The 21,793-nt window shown below is 45.9% G+C and overlaps 1 protein-coding gene across 4 annotated transcripts in view; it reads left to right on the top strand.

Moving 5' to 3' along the window:
* The window catches only part of LOC148519746 (BOS complex subunit NOMO3-like), a 94,742-nt gene that overhangs the window by 18,025 nt on the left and 54,924 nt on the right, over positions 1-21,793 (top strand). For all 4 annotated transcript variants that reach the window (XM_088476183.1, XM_088476182.1, XM_088476185.1 and 1 more), the window contains exons 7-15: positions 543-695; positions 4,720-4,857; positions 8,231-8,320; positions 9,496-9,601; positions 10,773-10,923; positions 11,017-11,194; positions 11,467-11,608; positions 12,344-12,475; positions 14,574-14,710. In XM_088476183.1, the coding sequence (XP_088332309.1) occupies positions 543-695; positions 4,720-4,857; positions 8,231-8,320; positions 9,496-9,601; positions 10,773-10,923; positions 11,017-11,194; positions 11,467-11,608; positions 12,344-12,475; positions 14,574-14,710 (1,227 nt within the window). The remainder of the gene's footprint in view (positions 1-542; positions 696-4,719; positions 4,858-8,230; positions 8,321-9,495; positions 9,602-10,772; positions 10,924-11,016; positions 11,195-11,466; positions 11,609-12,343; positions 12,476-14,573; positions 14,711-21,793) is intronic.

Genomic DNA, 21,793 nt, shown 5'->3' with positions numbered 1-21,793 from the left:
TGGCTATTTCAAAGAATCTTCTCATTTACTAAATTGCATTTTATATTTATTGAAGATTATTTTTAGCACACCCATTTAAAGGACAACTATTGCAAATTAAAGAGAAATAACAAACACAAAGGTTTTCATCTCAAAACATAATTTTTTTTTTTTTTAAGTGCATTGGCATACTAACAATCTTAATTTAAATATTTCAGTTAATTGGTGATTGGATTTTATTCAGATGCCCTCACCTAAGGCTTGTTGTGTCCATAATGCATCACACTCTGCAATCGTTCATTTACATGCGTTTGTAAGCATGTGCTTTTGCATAGACCCCAAAGTGGCCAGTATTTACTATGTATGATGAGATCATACATGGAAGTAGGACTGTATGTGTGGATAGTCTTAGAACATGTGTGGCAATATGCCTAAAATAGTGCATTTACTAGTATTGGCCACCTAAAATGTTACATTCTTTAATTATATTGATGGTAAAGATAGCAGAATGTGTTTTCTAACTCTATGCTGTCTTGTTTCCCTATTTATTTTCTATGTCTCAGGCAACAACAGTTGTTCAGGTGACTCAATCAAATGCCCATGCAGCAAGCCCTCTTATTGTTGCTGGCTATGACGTCTCTGGCTCTGTTCGGAGTGATGGGGAACCAATGAAAGGTGTAATGTTTCTGTTGTTCTCGTCATCCATCACGAGAGAGGTACAGCAACAATATTTTTATTGTTTTTGGAGTAATGAAGACATAGGGGTCAATCCAATTAGCTGCGATGATCTCGCCCCATAGGGCTCTGCTGCTAAATTCTGCGAATTTGGGTTCGGAGCCAGCTGCGAGGGGTGCTAGATGTGGTTCCGTTGCTGGCGTTTTAATGCCGTGGATTGAACCCATAGTGTCTCGTCATTATAAGAATTCTTTTGTGTTTGATGTTCATGAGTTATTTACAGATATGTCCTTATCTAGCCTCAATACGCCAAGCAGCGCAATATTCCTGGCGTCAGTGAGCCACCAGGTCAAGTGCAACTCTGCTAGTGTCAGGCGTCTTTTTTTTGCCAAAAATGCGGCTAAGTCGCAATGAGTTGTGGCTATGCCACACCAGGAGACTGTACTGATTAATTTGATATGTGACACTTGTTTATCGGTGTGTAGCTAAGGCGAAAAGTCGAGCTGCAATGTTTTCGCCACCTTCGCCTGTTTTTAGGCGATACTTTTTCCCTGCGCGTTCCCGCTTATCTCCGTATTCTATTCCAAAAGACGTGAAATTGGAAACACGCATAATCGGCGAATAGCGAAACTGGTGAAAAGTACCTAAGATTTTGAGGAAATCAGGGGGTCATTCAGACCCGGTCGCAAGCACCAATGTGCTCGCACCGATGTGCTCGCACCCGGGTCGATGGGTGGCCCTGCACACGCGCAGCGGCCGCACTGCGCGTGCGCAAGCCCCGGAGCAAGAGAGAAGCTCGCTACAAAAAGGGCGCGGCTGTCGATGTTGATCGACAGCTCGCCCCTTTTTGTAGGCGGGCCGGGGGGGTGGTTTCCAAAATGGAGGCGTTCCTTAAGGAACGCCTACCGTTTTGTGGGCGGCCGCACTGACATCATCAGTGATGTCAGTGGGGAGCTTCCTGCTTGATCAGAGCAGAAAGCTCCCTGAGACTTGCTAGTGCCCAGACCCAACCTTAGGGTCTGGTCGCAAGCCCCAATGGTCGCGATGGTAATCACCATCGCGACCATCACCCTGGTCGCTAGCTAAGCTGTGGGTGGTAACCCACAGCTTAGCTTGCGACCAGGAGACTGCACCAAAAAGCCAGAAGCAGCCGCCCTCATTCAGAGAGAGCGATCGTTTCTTGCGATCGCCTCTGAATGAGGTCCTCAGTCTTTACCCCAGAAAAAGCTGCACTAACATTAGAGATCAATATAGAAGTGGACTAATAGCCCTAATAAAAGTGTGTTGTGTTCTTAAAGTATCAGAATTGGCTCTTATATGCATAAGTGCTGAAAAATGATAGAAAGCAATTTCTTTTGTGAAAAATAAGTACCAAGGTTAAATTTAGGGTACATGAAAATGGGTACTGGCATATTTTGAATTCGCTAAAGTGAAGATTTAAAAAAATCTTATAAATACACATGCTGCAGCCTCGTGCAATCCCCAAAACACCCATCCTATCCATATAGTCCCCCCAAAGTACCAGGCCCCCCACTTTTTACCCATTTTCCAACACATTATACATTTTCTTCTAATAATTTTTTATTTAATCATCGAGGGGGGGGTGACCAAAGGGTTCTGGACCAAATCCCCATATTTGCACCCCAAAATAGAGATTTTGCACTTCCAATTCGCCTGCCAATACACGGAGAGAACTTTTCGCCTGTTCTTTTTTTCTGCTTAGGCAAAAACTTCAGAAAGGCGAAACTTTGAAAACAGGCGTAAAGTCCAAATTGGTGTAAACTTTTCGCTTAACCAGGCTTTTCGCCTCTAATTGAATTCGGCCCTGAGACTGTAAACAGAACTTGGCTTGGAGAAAAGCTGTGGCTGCTGCATCGCTGTACTCAGCATGCTGATTGCTGTGTCACTTGACCAGGCGCGCCAAGAGGGTCTATTTGAGGCAACTGCAACAAAGACACGTGAGGGCACATCTGTACATGCTATAAACATCCTCTTAGTACATGCCTATTTCAAATACAATCCATTCTAAAAATGTTAAGCCTGGGCCCATATTGATCAGCAATATATATGCATTAATTATCTTAATGTGTGTGAATGATTGTAAACCATCCATTTGGAGCATTGAAGAACTGTTCTTTATTAGAAACCAAATGTTAGTGTATCCATCTATGGAAGTCTATTTAACTACGTTTTTGTATGCAATTTGCTCAAATTCTGAGTGTTATATGCTGGATGGTAATGGTTCACATGGCACAGATTTATTTTTTAGGCTTATTGTTGCTCTCCCAACATACCTCTATTGCTGGTACATTATAGAAGATATACAACATCCTGTCTCGCAACTAATGAAGACTAGATATGTTTATATATCTTTACTTTTCCTTCTATGTTTATTTCTTTAATTTTTGTTTTTTACACCTGTATAGAAACCCCCTGGTTTCATTGGAGGCCAGACTAATACCACTTTCAGACAGGAAATGGCAACACGGATTTTTCCCAACTTTTGCGTACCGGGTGGTTTTACCATTCTCTGTCTGTACCCCCCTTCAGGCAGAAGTCCTGGGAATTTAGACTCAGGATGACCCTTTCAGACAGAAAAAGGTTCCATGTAAATCACCAAATTACCGGGTTGAAATGTTTAACTCGGTAATTTGGATTTCTGTCTGAAGGGGGTATAATAAATGTTGGGTTTTCTCTTTTGATTGTCTTTAGTAAACTAGGAGATGCCACTTTGTATTCATCATCATCATCATCATGTCTAGCTAAAATTACTGTTCATTAAGCCAGGGCCTCTGAGACAGCCGAGGGGCGCGGCTTCTGAAGGGGGCATGGCCAAATCCGGGATATGTGGCCACACCGCCTCTGGAAAAAAGTATAGGAAAATACTATACCCTGCACTGAGTGCTTTAAAGGGGGGCATTTATCCCGCTCAGCAGGTGGCCCGGGTTAGTAGTACCTGCCCATGCATTTAGCAACGCTATCATCTATGCCCCATTGCATTTCTTTATTTAAACAGTATTGCACTGGGCTCGGAAGTTTGCCATTTGTGTAGCCATATTTGTTTTTTGTCATCATTTGAGTGTTAATTAATTGGCACGTGTGGGAACAGTATGCAGTCACACTGTCAACATTTCATAATGTCAATTGTTATGATGTCGACATGGTTAAAATATCGACGTTTAACATGTAGATATCTGCAAAATGTTAACATTGAGAAAATGTAGACATAGAGAAAATGTTAGCATTAGGGTCTGAATGTTGACAAGATATACTGAACCTTTTGGAACCTACAGTATTGGGGTTTTCACCACCTCCTCAGGAAAAAACAGTAATTCAGAAATTTTGTATGCTGGGAATCAGTTGACCTAATTATACTGTATATAGATTCTATCTTATGTACTAGCGCACTGGCATAGATCAATGATCTGATTTTAGGAGGTACTGACCAGTATGGCTCACTAAACACTCATTCAAATTTCAAAAACTTTAAGATGACCATACACCAGAAATGGGCATCCTGATACTCTGCAGGGGTTGTGTGGGTGACTCTCAAAATCACTTTGCATTGCACTTACCTTCACTAACAGATTAAAATAGTACATTTAATCAGAAAGAAAGGACTATCTGTAATAACATATCAGAGGGCATTTTAAAAAAGTATTACAAACTCTAACAAATCTCGCAATTAATTAGGAAGGATTTGGGGGGCGCAGTTTTACGTTCGATAGGCCAAAACTGTTCCTAAGCCTGCTTGTTGCCCATTGTTGCTACAAACAATACTAAAAAAAAAGAACAGTATTTTATTTTGGAATAACCAATGACTGGACTGAATGGGACCTGTATACTGATCAGCGAGCATGCATTGGGCAATTACATGTTTGCTTATAATCTTTTTGATTTTTAACTGAAGATTTCTGAACATTGGCTAGAGAGATCTTCCTTGTTTATATTCTCAAATAATTCACCCAGGAATGTTCCCACAACAGGAGATGTAACACTTTTTTTTTATTTTTTTTACTTGTATGTAATTGCATGTTTTTTGACGTAGTATTTTCAACATTGCAGGATATTTTGGGCTGCAACCTGTCACCAGTGGAGGGCTTTGAAGGGAAAGATGAGTCTGTTTCCTACCTGTGTCATGCCGTCTCCAAAGAAGATGGATCTTTTACATTCCAGTCACTGCCAAGTGGGGATTACAGCGTGGTAAGTGAGGAAGGGTTATTTTAACTGTTTTTCTCCTGTCTAATGAACATCTGCTCGTTCGCTCAGACTAGGCTGCTAATCTCTTTTTAGCTGCAACTAACCATGAGGCTTTATTGGCTAAACCCATCAACAATGTCTCTTGCTGATTACAATAATCTGTTCACAGCTTTCCTGCAAAGTACAATTTAATCAGAGACATTTTGTGTTTAGTCTTTTCACTTTGACTGGATGACAGCACAAGCTTGTGTTTCAAATACACATCTAGGCCACAACAGGCGGAATATCTTCCAGTAGTAAGGGGTCTATTCAGCAATGATTTTTTGCATAAAAAATGTGGAAACTGAAAACAATGCCTTCTTTAAAATCGCAGGGACAGCGTGTTACCCTGCATAAAATAATGCGGAATAGCTTCCATAAATTTTAATAATTCATAAAAAATCGTGACTGTGTTGCCAGATAATATTCTGGGCAACATCGTCACTTTTGCTGAATAGACCCCCTAAGTGAGGTTATTGGTATTTAAAGGAGATGATCAGATAAATACTTATTTAGTATTGGTTAAAATTATTGTGTCACTTATTTGAGGTTTGGTTCCACCTTCCTCTCGTTTCAAACATGGTAAGTGATCACCGATGTGGTGTTTTTTTTTTTGTGGAATCCTTTATATAATATATTATATATTTAAATTTGTAGGTTTTACATTTTGATGGACGTGGAGAGGCAATTTAAATCAGTTAATTAATTTCTAGAGTATTCTGTCCCTTTTAGAGCAAGCAGGACACTAACTGTGGTAGTTTGGGCTGCTCTTTGTGGGTTTGTTTGATAGTTGCAAGTGTTGTAGTTGTAGATGAGGTTCTTTAGTTTCTATGTTCAGGAAACTCATGGAGTTGAATGTGCTGTGGAGGAAGCAGATGGGGGATAAGAGTCCGTAGTTCTAAGGTGTTGTGTGTAGAGTGCCTCATTAGCCCAACCATTCACCTCTTGTATGAGCTCCTATCCCCACTAAATATTCATGTGCTGGGTCACCCTATGTATATAATGTGTATATATTTGCATGCATGTGTCTTGTATGTTTTTATTGCTGGCAATATAGTGATTTGTGTGATGTAGACTTCTATCGCACACAGATGCATATTCAACTAACTGGGGTTTATTGCGCAGGAAAAAGATCTGGATTTCACGCCCGGAGTTACTCAATTATTCAGCATTTTCACTGCCCGGTAAACCGTGGGGTAAAGTGCGGTAAAATGCTGGAATCTGGGCTTTGCTGCACGTGAAACCCCAGAGGCTACATTTAACATAGATTTTTCCTTGCAGCTCCTGAGGAAAAATGAGAGTTATGTGGATATACAGGAACTGATTGAAGCGGTCCTGTCTGTCAATTGCCCCAGAATATGTTGGTTTGACCGTATGAATGCATAGGAGTCAACTTCTTAAAATGATTGGGACTGCTCTTTTATAGCCCCATTCCCATGATTGAAAAGTGCCATGAACCATAGACACATTAAGTAACTGCGTCAGCACATATATTGAGGCATTCAAGCAGCCACAGGATCTCACTTCTATGTACAGTATGTATGAATATACTGGTCAGAATCCGTGTCTCTATGTGCTCGGGCCTCCAGCAGGACCTATTCCACCTAGTACATAATGCTCTGCTCCTGGTTTGTTCCCACGTGTTGGCTAATGCAGGATCCTATTAATGAATTTATAGAAGTGTTCATTATAATCAGTTAAAGTTCAGCCATAGGAAATAATTATAGCTTGGGTGCTTGATTTATTAAAGTTTCTAAAACAGACAAGTGGAGTTGTTTCCCATAGCAACCAATCAGATTCTATAATTTTCTAGAATGCTATAGTGAAACGATCGCTAGGATCTAATTGGTTGCTATGGGAACACCTCTGATTTTTCGTTTTTAGCAACTTTAGTAAATATACTCCTGCAATGAGACCACAACTGCGAACACATTGCGTGCGTGGAAACACAATTTTGGACTTCTGCAGCTATTTCAGTTGCATGTAGCGTGCAGTCACACAGCCCCATAGACATCCGCAGCAAAGAGCAACAGTCATTATCACCTGGCATTACACCAGGCCACGTTGGGTGCAGAAGATCTGACAGCAAAGTGCATCAGTACTCTGCATACACTCCCACAGCATACCCACTTCCACATTAGACTGTGTCAACACACCCAGTTGCTGCCCATGGACACCCATATACCAGTAAAGGTGGGTACACACTGGGCGATATTACTGAGCGACTGCACGATTACGACATCGTAATCGTGCAATCGCTCAGTAATCGTGCACAAATCGTGCACTTTAATGTCGATAACGACAGATTGGCATGTTCAGGAATGATGGACAGTGCCTGCACTGAACGACTGATCGTTCAGTGCAGACACTACAGGGGATCAGGAACGACGGTACGATTACGATGTCATAATCGTACTGTCTTTCCTGATCGCCTAGTGTGTACGCACTTTTAGTGGAGATCTGTGCGACTTATGTACAGGTCAGAATATCTATGTACATGTGAATATATGCGTATCGAGCAACTGGGTTTCCCCTCATACCCGGCCGCCCCTCCTTCCCTCCCTCTGCACTACCTCCCCTCTTCCCCCTCTCTCTTCTCGACTTAATCTGGTGGGCGCGTCTTCCTTCAGCATGTGCTGCGCAGGGCAGGCACACCTCCTCTCCCTGTCGGCTCCATCTCTTGTCACTGACTGATGCTGGGAGGAAGCGGCCAAGCCTCCTCTCAGTATCAATCAATGAGGAGAGCCAGAGGCGAAGCCGAACGGGAGGACAGATATGCCTGGCCTGAGCAGCACACTGCTGGAGGACGCGACCACGGTTGGCCTGGCACCATAAGTGCAGGGGCAGGGCCAGGAGCCGGACCAGACCCCATAGCAGCTTGCACCCCTGCGCATATGGTAGTTATGCCAGTGGATGCATGTGTAGTGAGTTGGGATATTTGCAGCTGCAATGCGCGTGACCCAGAATCCGGTCCATTGTGCATACGTTACATATTAGTGCTCATGAAAACGGACCAGGCTTTTCGCTAAGTTGTAATTTGGTGCTCAAGCTTCTTTTTGTCTATTGCAGTATACATTGGTAACGCTGGCTATGGGTATATGGAATAGTGAACTCATGTGACATGATCGGATTACATTGCTAGCTGTGGTGTACAGATTGTTTGCCATCTGTAACCTGTATTGCTGACCACCCATACTGATACTCCACATTGTATGTGGCTCAGATGGGACCTCATGCTTAATTGAAACTTTTCCTATATGTCTCATTATGACTTGTGCGCAGAGAGGAAAAGCTCACTTATACATACTACCATTTCCCCTTTTCATGTATTCCTCAGATCCCGTTTTACAGAGGGGAGAGAATTACATTTGATGTTGCCCCTTCCAGGCTGGATTTCACTGTGGAACATGACAGCCTCAAATTAGAGGTAAAGCAAAGATTTGAGAAAAACCTATTCTACCATCTGACAGATTTTATTTTTATTTTTTTATCTACGTTTTAGATATTAAAGAGTAAAGCCATTTATTTAGTTGTGGTTTGTTATCAACTTTTGTCTATGTCTGAAAACCATTTAGATACAGTTTTAAGTAAGGGATTATTATCATTTTTAATTTAGGAGTGTTGTGCAGCACCATAAATAGGCATAGATCAAGATTACATGGGTACAAGGTAAATGTTTTTTGACTGAGACTGGTTCACAAATTAACATAAATTATTATTGATCTTTATTTATAAAGCGCAATCCACAGCGCTAAACAAAGTGGATGCAAAAATATAAAACAGGACAAAGTGGACATAGCATGACAAAGTGCATAAAAGTACAAGACAACAGTACAGACCTAATAGTACAAAACAACAATATACATGGTACTACCTAGAGAGTATCAGTGCTGTCTGATTTAGTAGCCCAGCTGATGTGCACTGCGGACAGGACAGCCACAGAGCTACTGACCGCAAAACGAATGCCATGGGGGAGGCCATTATAGTGTTGGTAGGAGTGCTTACAATCTTTAGGGGCAGGTTAGTCACATGGGTGACAGAGGTGTGTGGGGACAAAAGGGGTGGGTTAAGAGGAGATCTGGTAAGCTTTAATAATTAGATGAGTTAAGAGAGCACGTTTGAAGCTTTAGAGAGAGCTGGAGAATCTAATAGGGAGCTCCAGTGGTGAGGAGCATCATGGGAGAAGTGTTATCTGGAGGTGGGAATTGGAAGAGGTAATCAGTTGGGAAGGGAGGTGGCAGTCACTGGAGTTAAGAGGCAGGCAGGAGTGTAGAGGGGAATGATATTAGAGATTTGTAGGGTAAGGAATTTAAAGTGTACTCTATGGGGGACAGGTAACCAGTTTAGGAGTGGAGAGAAGCAGGAGTAGGCAATACCAGGTAGGAGAAGGTTGCAGTAGTCTTTTAATGACCATGAAAGAACACTCTTGTAGCACAGTTTAATGGAAGTTTAGGGAGGTTAAAGGGATGAGACTGTTCTTTAATTTCCTGTACGTTAGAATAGATTTTGTGACCAGTACAAATTTTGTGTTCTTAAATAATCTTTCTCTCTTTACACTATTCATTTATGGAGATATGCGTTTTTTGTTTTGCTTCATTCCAGCCTATCTTTCATGTGATGGGTTTCTCTGTCACTGGACGGGTTTTGAATGGGCTGGAAGGTGAAGGAGTTGCTGATGCTGTCGTTACACTGAACAATCAGATGAAAGGTAAAGTCATACCCCATACAGGAATTAAAATAAAAAGTCACTACTCTCAATTCCAGTCATCTCCACAGATCCAAATGCAGTAACATGAATTGTGTGTAAATACATTATGCAGTGGATTAGTGTTCATTCCAGGGCTGGAGAGGGGTAGGGTACCTGGCGTGAAAACGGGCATTATTACGCGCGCTGAAGGCATGGCTGATTTAAAAAAGGGGGGGTGTCCTTTAGACGTGCCTTCCTTTTGTCACTAGGGGGTGTGCCCTGCACTCATGGAGGTGCTGGGCAGCCCCAAAACTCTCCCTGCAGAGTAAAAAGATGCTGTGCGCATGTGCACAGCATCTACTCACCTAACGGTGACTGTTTCACCGTAACTTTTCCACCTGGTGGACACTGCGGCCCGTGGGTGGAGACGGCACCCGGCAGGCGCATTTTGCAGTTTTAAAATTGGTCCGGGTGCGACGCCATGCAAAAACAGTCTAGCGGGAACACTAGTTGACATTTCTGCATCACAGGTTTTTATTTAGTAATCTTATAGCTACTAAAGTTTCAGGGAATTATAAAACCTACTGCACAAGACAACCGTTGTGATGCCCGTTTCAGCCAGTCAAATGTTTGCTTTCATTTTCAACACTGCACTTTCAAGGATGATAGCTAGAATGTGATTGGTTGCTGTGGATAACACCAATGTTCCTATGCATCAGGTTTCATAAATGTCTCCAAGTATATTATTTTTTGTTTGGCTTGAGTAGGTGGATATGGAGCAACCTCTGGATTGGCAGTATAATGTACTCCCAGCAGCACTGTGTTTTAGGAGGCAAGCACCCGCAGGCTGCAGTGTCCACCAGGTGGAAAAGTTACGGTGAAACAGTCACCGTTGGGTGAGACCTTGTGCAGTTGTGTAAGTGAGGAGCTTTGCAGCATACTGATTTGTGATTTGTGGAGAGGAATGAATAGTACAGATTGAGTGAGTTAGATAGAGGAAGGAGCAGGGTCCCCAATTATACAAAGTGTTGTCTGACTCAGTCGGGAAGATTGTGTTGTCAAATGCACCTCTGAATTAAATAAAGTTAATTCTTTCAAAACTAGACTACTGTATACATGTAGTGTATATTCCTAGATGCCCAATACCAACTGAAAACTCTTTGTGTGATCCCTTCTTCCATACTACATATAGTTATAACAAACACCGATGGATCCTTCCGCTTGGAAAACATGACAGCGGGTACATACAGTATTGATGCTCAGAAGGAACATATATTCTTTGATACACTCACGGTGAAGATCGCTCCAAACACTCCACAGCTTGCAGACATCATTGCAGCAAGGTGAGGGGACCTGGGCCTTCCTGTTCTGCGTTCTTACTTCTTATACAGTAATGATTAGATTTGGTGACTGATAATAACATTTTGTCTTTGCAGATTTAGTTTGTGTGGAGTCATTTCTATCACACATTTTCCTGACAGTATTAAAGCGATGAGCAGATATAAAGTTACTCTAACCCCACAAGACAAGGAAAGGACATCTGTCCTCACCACAGAGTCCGATGCTCAAGGAGCCTTCTGCTTCCAGGCTAGGAGAGGATCCTACAACATACAGGTGCTATAATTGTGCAGCTAACATAATTATATATCACAAAGGGAGCAAATCAGCTGTGCTGGAAATCTTTTCATTATTTTAATTTCCCTATAATTTACCTTATATTCCAAATTGTGAAATAGATATAGATCTATATCTATATCAATCTGCTGAATTCATGTTTAAGGGATGCTACGGCAGACCCCACAAGATAAGGTTGGCTTAGTTTTACGTAGTGTCTCATCCAGTCCTATAGGAACACATACCTTACATCTAATCATCCCTTATTACAGGTTTACATACCGGAAGCAGAGGTGAAAGCTGGCCTTGCATTAAAACCAGCCGTGTACCCAGTAACTGTAACCGACAAACCCGTTATGGATGTGTCCTTTTTGCAGTTTACGGCATCTGTTTCTGGCAAAGTGTCCTGTCTAGGTATGTTCCTTCTGTGTGAAGCAAACTCTTAACCTTTTTTTGTTCTGGAAATCAGTGGTACTCCCTCGTCTGAGAGTAGCTAAGCCGGCACTACATGATAATAAGTTGCTGATACTTTTTTCTATTGGTGTCTTTGTTTTATGTTTTCATTTTACCTCAGCAAAGCAATCCATTCGTATCTCGTTCATAGACTTTGGAATTTATCCCAGCTGACTATCCGAAATCCCACCTAGTCATCGTCGCTGAAACTGTGCCAAACAAAATGGTGGCCACAGAACCCCTATGTATACACTTTATTGCTTGGTTAAATAGCCTTCATCATTATCTATGTGCTTTTGCAGCATCCGTATCCTGGTGCAGGAAATACATTCTGATAGACTGGTCTCGTTGTACGCACAACATTGCACAACTGCAAATCCATTGACAGGTAGTCACTAAACCTAGCCAACATGCAAACAGCCCATTACCACCCAGCTACGCCCCTTCAGCCACAAGTGGAGATGCGACTGAGTTGCGTATAGCTCAGTTGTGGAGCATGTGCAGTACAAAATCATGTAAGATCCATCTGCAAAACTGACCTGGGTTACAGCTCTGCATCACTCTCCTAGTGTACAGCCAATATATGAAGTCTCAGTATAGCTATTACATTACTTTACTAGTAACTATAATTAAGTATATTATTTGTAAAGTGAATGTTCTGAGGCAGCAGCTCAATGCTCCTTTCTGGTGATTCAGATGCCTGTGGGGACCTGACTGTGACATTGCAGTCCACGAGCCGCCAAAGAGAGAAGCGCACTCTGCAGGCTTCTAGCAAGACAGAAGGTGTCACTTTCAGCTATGAGGATATTTTACCTGGCAGGTATAAAGGTAAGACACATTCTATGCACACTAGAACCCTACATATGTTTCATCCAAACTTAAAAATATATATATTGCACAACCCTGCAGCTGCTGTTGAACTGCACATTCCAGCATGCCTACCACATTTTTAGCATGTCCTCATAGCAAAAGTGGGGCAGGGCATGAAAGGATGTGTAGTCCTAAAGCAGCTGGAGGGGTGCGTATTGCCCACCCTGCCCTAGATGGGTGACATCAATGCATCACTTAATTATGAACAAAACAAAAGGAAACAAACTAGTAGAACATACAGCTAAATGAACCTGGGGGATTGTTGAAATAAAAAAAATATATATATGTATGTATGTAAAAGTGTAATCATTCACATAAGTATGACTTCTAGCAATATGAAAATTCTCAAATGAGAAATAGACAGGCTTATGCAGTATAATACATGGTACAGCCATGAACTTCCAATTATTCACAAAGTATACAAAATATAACCACTTAATATCGCTGGATGTAGTATACAATTTCAAAGATACAGGATCGTAATGTTCTTATGAGACTATTGTAGTTACCTTACAGAATGTATTGATGGAGGGAGGTGTCCATAGCGAGATGACTTGCTGCTTAAATTAGTCTTCCTGGAGGACTCCAAATTTGTTTCAATTGTATTAGGTGTTCAATGCAAATACCCAGGAAATCTTGTACAGTACTGCAAGTTTTCATAGTCAACTCAACCCAAGCTCACTGGTTCAGTAATCTAAATCCTTATGCTCCTTGCACTCATATACTCTGCATAACATTATTTTCATACATGCATCAGCTGTGTTACCATCTGTTTCAATAATTCACAAGATTAAATCACTATTCAAAAGTTTTATCTGTCATTTAACCTACAATATTTATTTAGATTTGAATTTGTGTTCTCAGATTACCCACCCTCCATTATCTTACTTGTACACTAGAACTGTCAAACCCTACTCCCGTGTTTGTGCTTGTGTGTATTAGCATTTTGCCTTATTCATCTTATTTTGTACTAACTTGTTTGTCTGTCCCTCTAAAGCTGGCCACACACTAGACCAACTTACATCCAACCAGCCAACTTGTTAATTGGTTGGAATGAAAATCTGGTAACGTATGGGAGTAACTGGTGATCAGCAATTTGCTCCTAAATGCCAGAAAACAGATGAAAATGGTCGTCAGACAAGTTTGTTAAATGTTTGATCTAAACAATTTGTTCAAACAACAGTTTTTGTCCATTTTCCGGCGTTTGGGAGCAAATTGCTGATTGTCATTTGCTTTCATACCTTACCAGGTTTTCATTCCAACCAGTCAACTAGTTGGCTGGTTGGACAGATAATCTTTACATGTGTGGCCAGCTTAAAGCAGTGGTTCTCAAACTTGGTCCTCAGGACCCCACACAGTTCACTTTTTCCACGTCACCCAGCAGGTGCACAGGTGTATTCATTACTCACTGACATGTTTTAAAAGATCAACAGGTGCAGCTAATTATATCACTAGTAATTATGTGAGGAGACCTGCAAAACATGCACTGTTTGGGGTCCTGAGGATCGAGTTTGAGAATCTGTTCTCTAAAGTACAGTATTGAAACACTCTGATGGCCAATTAGGCTTCCGTGGACCTTGTTTGCCTCAGATAGCAGTGTAGCAGTGTATGTGCACCTGAAATGAGCAGTGATTCCAATATATTTTTCTTTGGTATTTATGAAAGCTGATTGAAACCAGTAGATATTGTGGTCAGGGTATTACTTCCATCTCACCATGTTTGCAGAGATTGATTAAACCAATTATGTGCCATATGAATTTATGGTTGACCAGAGCACAGGGGGGTAGAATCTGACCCTGTATGGTCAACTTCTGCTTTTTGTATTGCTAGATGCTTTTTGAAGTATATAATTGTTTGTGAATGGATGATAACAAAACTGATGAGCATAAAGTATGATAAAACTGAGCACCTTAATAGATCATTGAGTATCGCACTTGACTGCTGGTTGTAGTAGAAAGGATCGGACATTGTCCATCTTAGTAACCGCACAGCCCTTGTCTCCCTAATACTGATTAGGGATACTGTCATACTGTATTCTCTGTTCTTTATTCCCAAGCGAGCATCATCCAGGAAGACTGGTGTTGGAAGAATAAATCTCTGGAGTTTGAAGTCACAGACGAGGACATTGTTGGTATAGAGTTCAGACAGACTGGATACATGTTGCGATGCTCCCTTTCACATGGCATAACACTGGTGGGTGAGGAATCTAATGCAGATGCATAATAGTTCATTTATATACCATGATGTATTTATTATAACCACCATCTATCTTGGGACTTTTTAAATATGTTTTTGCTGATGCCCTAGTCTCCTTGAATTTATATTTCTCCTTCATCCACTAGGGGACACTGGAGTTCAAGACAGTGGGGTATAGACGGTGGTAGAGTAGAGCCTGGCACTTTAAATAATTCAGAAGTGTGACTGGCTCCTCCCCCTCTATGCCCCATCAGCCCCAGTTTTTAGAAATGTGCCCGAGAGAGCCGGTCACATAGGGCTGAGCTCCAGCCCACACTTAGTAATTTTACTTTTATTTTAACTTTATTTATTTTCATAGCTTCAACAAGCATTGAGGACAGGCTGACAGAGTGCTGCGTCTGTCAGCCTGCTACATGGAGGCATCAGGAGGACCCGCCACCACTAATAAAGAGTGCGTGTCCGGGTCCCAGGCACCCTGGCAGTAGCTCAGGGAGGGACACGCCACAGCTTAATATAGAAGCTGTGTCCGTGCTTCCCTATGCCTAGCCGCAGTCCTGATGCCAGCAGCTGGTAAGTATAGCTCTGTTCCCCTGACTAGCGGGGGACTGAGTTAGATCTGCGGCCCCTCCGCCCCCTCCCAGGCTCATACAGTCCTGGATTCCTGTTATAACGCAGCTAGTGTTATTACAAGGGGCGGAGCTACCGCGCATATAGCGCGGATACCCATCAAGGGAGACTGTTCAGACAGTCTGTAATTACATAGGTGCGCTGTGCACTGCCCTGCTACGAGCTGCTGGCGCATCTCTTAACATCCCTGCACTGCTGAGTCAGCGCTGGCTCACTTAAAAGAGTCTGACAGCGCTGTGTGACTGCTGCCGATGTGATCTCCTCCTCCCTCTGCTCTATGCCATAGTGGTGAGCAGCAGTGGTTAGTTTATTGCCGGTTAAGACCGGATGCAGTTAGCGCCGGGCCTCTACTCCCGGCAGTGAGGGGGCGTGGCTTAGGTCCGGCAGCCGTTACTGCACCCGGGGAGCAGGCACCGCATATTTTTTCTAGCCTCTCAGTTGGCGCGCACTACAGCGCAGGCATATGCAGAGACTGTCACTGTACAGAATACAGGCAGTCTGTAACTTTGCAGAGGCAGCTGCTTGCAGTGCAGGGAGAGGCGTAGAAGTTGGTGCCTGAAGACGCTGCACTCACTGTACCGCTGCTGGAGTTAGTTCCAAGCACATTTGTCTACCTATGACATAATGCAATATGGGTAGCTTTGTATACATGCCTACATGAGTTAAGTGTATGTATGAGTATATATGTGTATATTTCTACTTCAGGGTCCATAGGGTATCCACAGGATACCTTGGGGTATAGGTGTGACGTCAGTCGCAGGGCACCAAAGAGTTAAGCTTTCAGCCTCCCAGGATGCACTAGGTCCCCCTCCTATACCCCGCCCCCAGGCCAAGGCACCCCAGTTTAGTTTGGTGCCCGGCCGGAGTCGGGTGCACCTGTTGGAGTGGGGGCTAGAAGAGCCCCTGAAGCTTTTTCTTCATGCAGCTGTGGCTGCACATCTGGATGAACAGCATGGACAGTCAGTCCTGACGTCCATGCTGTCTTCCCTACACCCCGCCGGTACCAGAACGCCGGTACTGATCCGGGGATGCTGGTGGGCGTCTGGGGTCACAGCTAGCGGTGACCCCAGATGCTCCGGACCATGGCCGGATTCAAGGGGGACAGAGGTAAGCAGCGGGGTCCCGCGGTGGGGACTGGCTGCAGCGTGGAGCCAGGCGACCAACCTGCGCTTCCACTACCCCCTGGGACAGCGGACCGCAGCAGAGCGGTAGCGCTGCGGCGTCCCAGGGGTTAAATGCATGCCAGGGGAGCGCGCCTTCCCTGTCTCACAGCCGGCGCCTCCCCCGCTGCACACAGCCCTCTCTGCACTGTGCTGACTGGTCCTGTGTCAGCGCTCCTCCCCCAGGCCAGCTTCTCTCTGCTCCTCGGCGGCCATCTTCTCTGCAACGCATGGTGAACGCTGCTGGAAGTCTGGAAGGAAGCATCGTGGTCTGGGTCCCCCCGCATACCTCTCCTCCGCTGTGGCTCAGGTCTGTGTATGCAGCGCTGTGTCCTACCAGGCCCTGTGTCTGTGTAGTTGAGTGATCAGCGCTGTTAGTGCAGGAATTGTTATTTCTCTGCATTGTATGTGACTGTGCTAGCGCTGCCTGTAACTATTCTTCACTAAACTGTCAGCTTTATTACTGTCCCTGTTCTTTCTGCTAAAGCCCTTGCGGTGCGGTGCTGCAGGGTGGTCTCTCGCCTATTTAATACTTAATTGGTGAGAGAGGTCACATACGTGGTGCCATCATGTCTGAAAGTGATTTTCCCCTCCGGCTACAGTGTACCACGTGCAAAGTACCGTTAGCGGAGGGGGAGGGTAGCGCGGAGGGCCTTTGCCGGCAGTGTTGTCCATGGCGCGGCCTATTACGGTTACAGCACCGGTACAGGAGCCGCCCTGGGCTTGTTTCGCTCAGGCGTTAACAGCTTTAGTGGGCCAGTTAGCTCCGCAGCCCGCGTTTACTCCGATGGGTTTGTCCCAGCAGTCTGTGGTGTCGTCACCCATGCAGGGGTTCCCACGACAATTGGTGGTACCCCACAGTCTCCCTATTTCCCCGCTCCCGGGTTCTCAGGAGCCAGCGTGGGTTAACTCCCTGACGAGTTCTTTACAGCACTTGTCGGATGTATTGCAAGGGGAGTCTGTGATGCGGCCTCATAAAAGGCCGGTGGCGTCTCTGTCCGCTCCTTATGAGGATGACGAAGGGACGTCTGATGATGGGGAGATTCTGGATCCTTACGATCAGGAACCTTTCCATACTAAGGACGCTGATGCTAAGTCCAAAGTATATATTCCTGGACTTATTCGGGCGGTCCGCACAGCCTTGGTGATTGAGGACGAAGTTCCCCCAGCGGCTAAATCTAAGTATGCCTTTTTCAAAGATGTGAAGGGCGATGCCACAGTCTTTCCTCTTTCGGGTCAGTTGGTGGACCATTTAGAGGAGGCGTGGAAACAACCTGGCAAAAGATACCAGCCGCAGAGACGCCTGGCGGTGGCTTATCCGTTCGCGGATAATTATTTTGCTAAGTGTGAATCCCCTCCACAGGTGGATTCTCACGTGACCCGTCTTGTCCGTAGTGCCACATTGCCGATGCCATCCATGTCCTCCCTTAAGGATGCTACGGACCGCAAGGTAGAAATCTGCCTGAAGTCCGCTTATTCCCTTGCAGGGGGGGCAGCACGGCCGGCTATGGCCATTTGCTGGGTTGCCAGAGCGATGGAGCGCTGGGCGGATTCATTAGAGGCTTCTTTTGAATCCGACTGTCCGGCCGAACAAGCGGAGTTGATTGGCAATCTCCGTGATTCGGCCACCTACATCAACGAGGCGGCTCTAGACATTAGTACTCTGGTGTCTAGAATTTCTTCAGCAGCGGTAGCTGCTCGTCGCACCTTGTGGCTGCGATCCTGGAAGGCGGACGCAGATCCAAGAAAGGTCTGGAAGCGTTGCCGTTTACCGGAGAAGTTCTCTTCGGTCCGGATCTGGATAAGATTGTGGCCACGCTGGCGGCAGCCAAATCTGCTTGTCTCCCGTCGGCCGCTGCTCCTTCTGGTTCTGGACCATCGTCCTTTCGGTCATCTAGGGCCCAGGGCAGGCCCAAACCACAGTCGTTTCCTCGACAGGCTGGCCCTAAGAAATCGGGCAAGCCCCGGAAACAGGCATGGAGTACCAGACGTCCGGCCCCCAAGCCAGATGACAAGCCTGCGGCCTGACGGTCCGGGTCTCCCCTTGGGGGATCCCAGGGTGGGAGGCCGCCTGCTGCAGTTCTCCCGGTGTTGGTCGTTCACTACGACAGACACTTGGGTTCTGGAGGTGGTCTCTCACGGGTACGCCCTCTCCTTCCGGCACAGACCCCCGGCTCGATTCTTCACCACGGGTCTACCATCAGACCGGAACAAGGCTACGGAGCTGCGGAAGGTATTGCACACTATGCTCCAGGCTGGAGTTATAGTGCCTGTTCCATTCTCCCAGAGGGGCCAGGGTTTCTATTCAAATCTATTTTTGGTACAGAAACCCAATGGGTCATATCGTCCGATTCTCAACCTCAAAGCACTCAACAAGTCTTTGCGGGTCCCGAAGTTTCGGATGGAGACCCTACGGTCCATCATTCTGGCGCTGGAACCTGGGGACTACATGGTGTCATTGGACATACAGGACGCTATGGCGGTCATGGCGGCTTCTCTGCGGCTGCAAGGAGTCCGCATGTTGCCGTACTTGGACGACCTGTTATTGGTGGCAGGATCTCCAGAGCTCCTGTTACACCACTTGGACCTGACCATTGCACTGCTGCAACGGCACGGCTGGCTAATTAACTGGCAGAAGTCCACTCTAATCCCGTCTCGGAGGATTCTGCATCTTGGAGCCTTATTGGACTCGGGACAGCAAAGGATCTTCGTGACGGAGGACAAGATCTCTGCTTTACAGTCAAGGGTGCGCAGTTGTCTGCACAGCCGCCGGGTGTCCTTACACTCGGCGATGAGGTTACTGGGCTCCATGGTGTCGGTGTTCGACATGGTGGAATACGCCCAGTTTCACTCTAGACCTCTGCAGCACCTGATCCTGTCCAAGTGGAACGGGCTGCCTCAGTCTCTGAAGTTCCAGACGATTGTGCTCACCCCGGAGGTTCGCCTGTCCCTTGCGTGGTGGTTAAAGATGACCCACCTCAACAAGGGACGTCCGTTCTGGGTTCCAAATTGGGTCCTGTTGACAACGGACGCCAGTCTTCGGGGCTGGGGAGCAGTTTCGGGTCCACACTTGTTCCAGGGCAGGTGGACACCGACAGAAGCGGAGCTTCCAATAAATATCTTGGAACTCCGTGCGGTCTTCAATGCTCTCCTGCAGGCACAGCGGTTTCTCCAGGGTCACCCGGTGCAGGTCCAGTCGGACAATGCTACCACCGTGGCCTACATAAACAGGCAAGGAGGAACTCGCAGTCGGGCGGCTCTCGTAGAGGTCTCTCGGATCCTGGTTTGGGCGGAGCGCAATCTTCCGGCCATATCAGCGGTCTTCATCCCGGGAGTGCTAAATTGGGAGGCGGACTTTCTAAGTCGCCAGGACGTTCATCCAGGGGAATGGTCCCTGCACCCGGACGTTTTTCAACTACTGGTGGACAGGTGGGGTCTTCCAGAAATCGACCTCATGGCGTCCCGGCACAACAACAAGTTGCCGGTGTACGGGTCTCGCACAAGAGACGAAGGGGCGTCTCTGGTGGATGCTCTGTCCGTCCGGTGGACGTTCAGGTTCGCATACCTGTTCCCTCCGGTCTCCCTTCTTCCACGGGTAATCCGGAAATTCAAACAGGAAGGAGGGACGCTCCTGTTGATAGCTCCCGCGTGGCCCAGACGGCACTGGTTCTCAGACCTTCAGGGTCTGTCCGTGGACAGTCCTCTGCGGTTGCCGCTACGACCGGACCTTCTGTCTCAGGGTCCTTGTCTTCACCCGGACCTGACTCGGCTGTCCATGCTGAGGTCCTGGGGGTTTGCCAGCTCTGTGGTGTGTACCATATTACGAGCTCGGAAACCGTCTTCCGCGAGGATATACCATCGCGTGTGGCATACGTTCTTCCAGTGGTGTCGACCGAGAGGTTATGCACCGCGGGAGTTTCGTCTGTCTCGGATTCTCGCCTTCCTGCAAGCGGGACTAGATCATGGGCTTCGCCTTGCTTCTTTGAAGGTACAGGTTTCGGCCCTATCTGTCTGGTTTCACCGTAGGATTGCTACAATCCCGGATGTGCGCACCTTTATGCAAGGTGTTCTCCGTATTCAGCCGCCCTTTGTTCCACCTGTGGCGCCTTGGGATTTGGCTGTGGTCCTGAGGACTCTCCAAGGACCGCCGTTTGAACCACTGGGCTCAGTGGATATTAAATGGCTAACAGCTAAGACTGTTTTCCTTCTGGCCGTTGCTTCAGCCAGACGTGTTTCTGAGTTAGGGGCTCTTTCTTGTAGACCCCCTTTCTTGGTTTTTTCATGGGAACAGGGCAGTGCTCCGCACTCGGCCCGAGTTTCTCCCCAAAGTTGTTTCCCAGTTTCAGGTTAACGAGGAAATAGTTGTTCCGGCCTTTAACTCACCGGGTCTTTCCGTGGGTGAGGCCTCTTTGGATGTTGTGCGGGCCTTAAGGACTTATGTGGACCGCACTTCTTTGTTTAGGAAGTCGGACGCTTTGTTGTCCTCTATGGCTTCTGTAAAAAGGGTTGGCCTGCTTCAAAGCAAACTTTGGCAGCCTGGATCCGTATGGCTATTTCTGAAGCTTATCTTCATGAAGGCCTACCGGTCCCTCCTTCTCTGAAGGCTCATTCCACTAGGTCTGTGGGTCCTTCGTGGGCAGCTTGACGTGGTGCCTCGGCAGTTCAGATCTGCAAGGCTGCTACGTGGTCTTCTGTCCATACCTTCGTGAGGTATTACAGGTTTGACACCTTCGCCTCTCAGGATGCTTCCTTCGGGCGGCGGATTCTCCTTTCTGCACAGGAGCGTCCCCACCCTTAAAGGATACTGCTTTGGGACATCCCCAAGGTATCCTGTGGATACCCTATGGACCCTGAAGTAGAAAATATGAGATATGGTAAGAACTTACCCTTGTTATCTCTATTTCTACGAAGTCCATAGGGTTCCACAGGACTCCCGCCCTGTCGCACCTGTGCTGCAGATGGGCTTTGCTCTGGTCACCGGTTTTCCGTCTCCCTCTGGTGAGAATGTGATTCTTGTATGTGTCCAGATCTTTGTTCTCTCTCTTCCTTCTCCTCCTCCGGCCTATGGCTTGGTAACTAACTGAGGTGCCTTGGCCTGGGGGCGGGGTATAGGAGGGGGACCTAGTGCATCCTGGGAGGCTGAAAGCTTAACTCTTTGGTGCCCTGCGACTGACGTCACACCTATACCCCAAGGTATCCTGTGGAACCCTATGGACTTCGTAGAAATAGAGATAACAAGGGTAAGTTCTTACCATATCTCATATTATACGGGGCTTTCCTGCTTATATATACT

Source organism: Taudactylus pleione, unplaced genomic scaffold (assembly GCF_031769625.1).
Source record: "Taudactylus pleione unplaced genomic scaffold, aTauple2 ptg000184l, whole genome shotgun sequence".
Classification (NCBI taxonomy): Eukaryota; Metazoa; Chordata; class Amphibia; order Anura; family Myobatrachidae; genus Taudactylus; species Taudactylus pleione.
The sequence above is the reverse complement of the archived record's forward strand: the minus strand, read 5'-3'. Positions and strand labels throughout refer to the sequence as shown.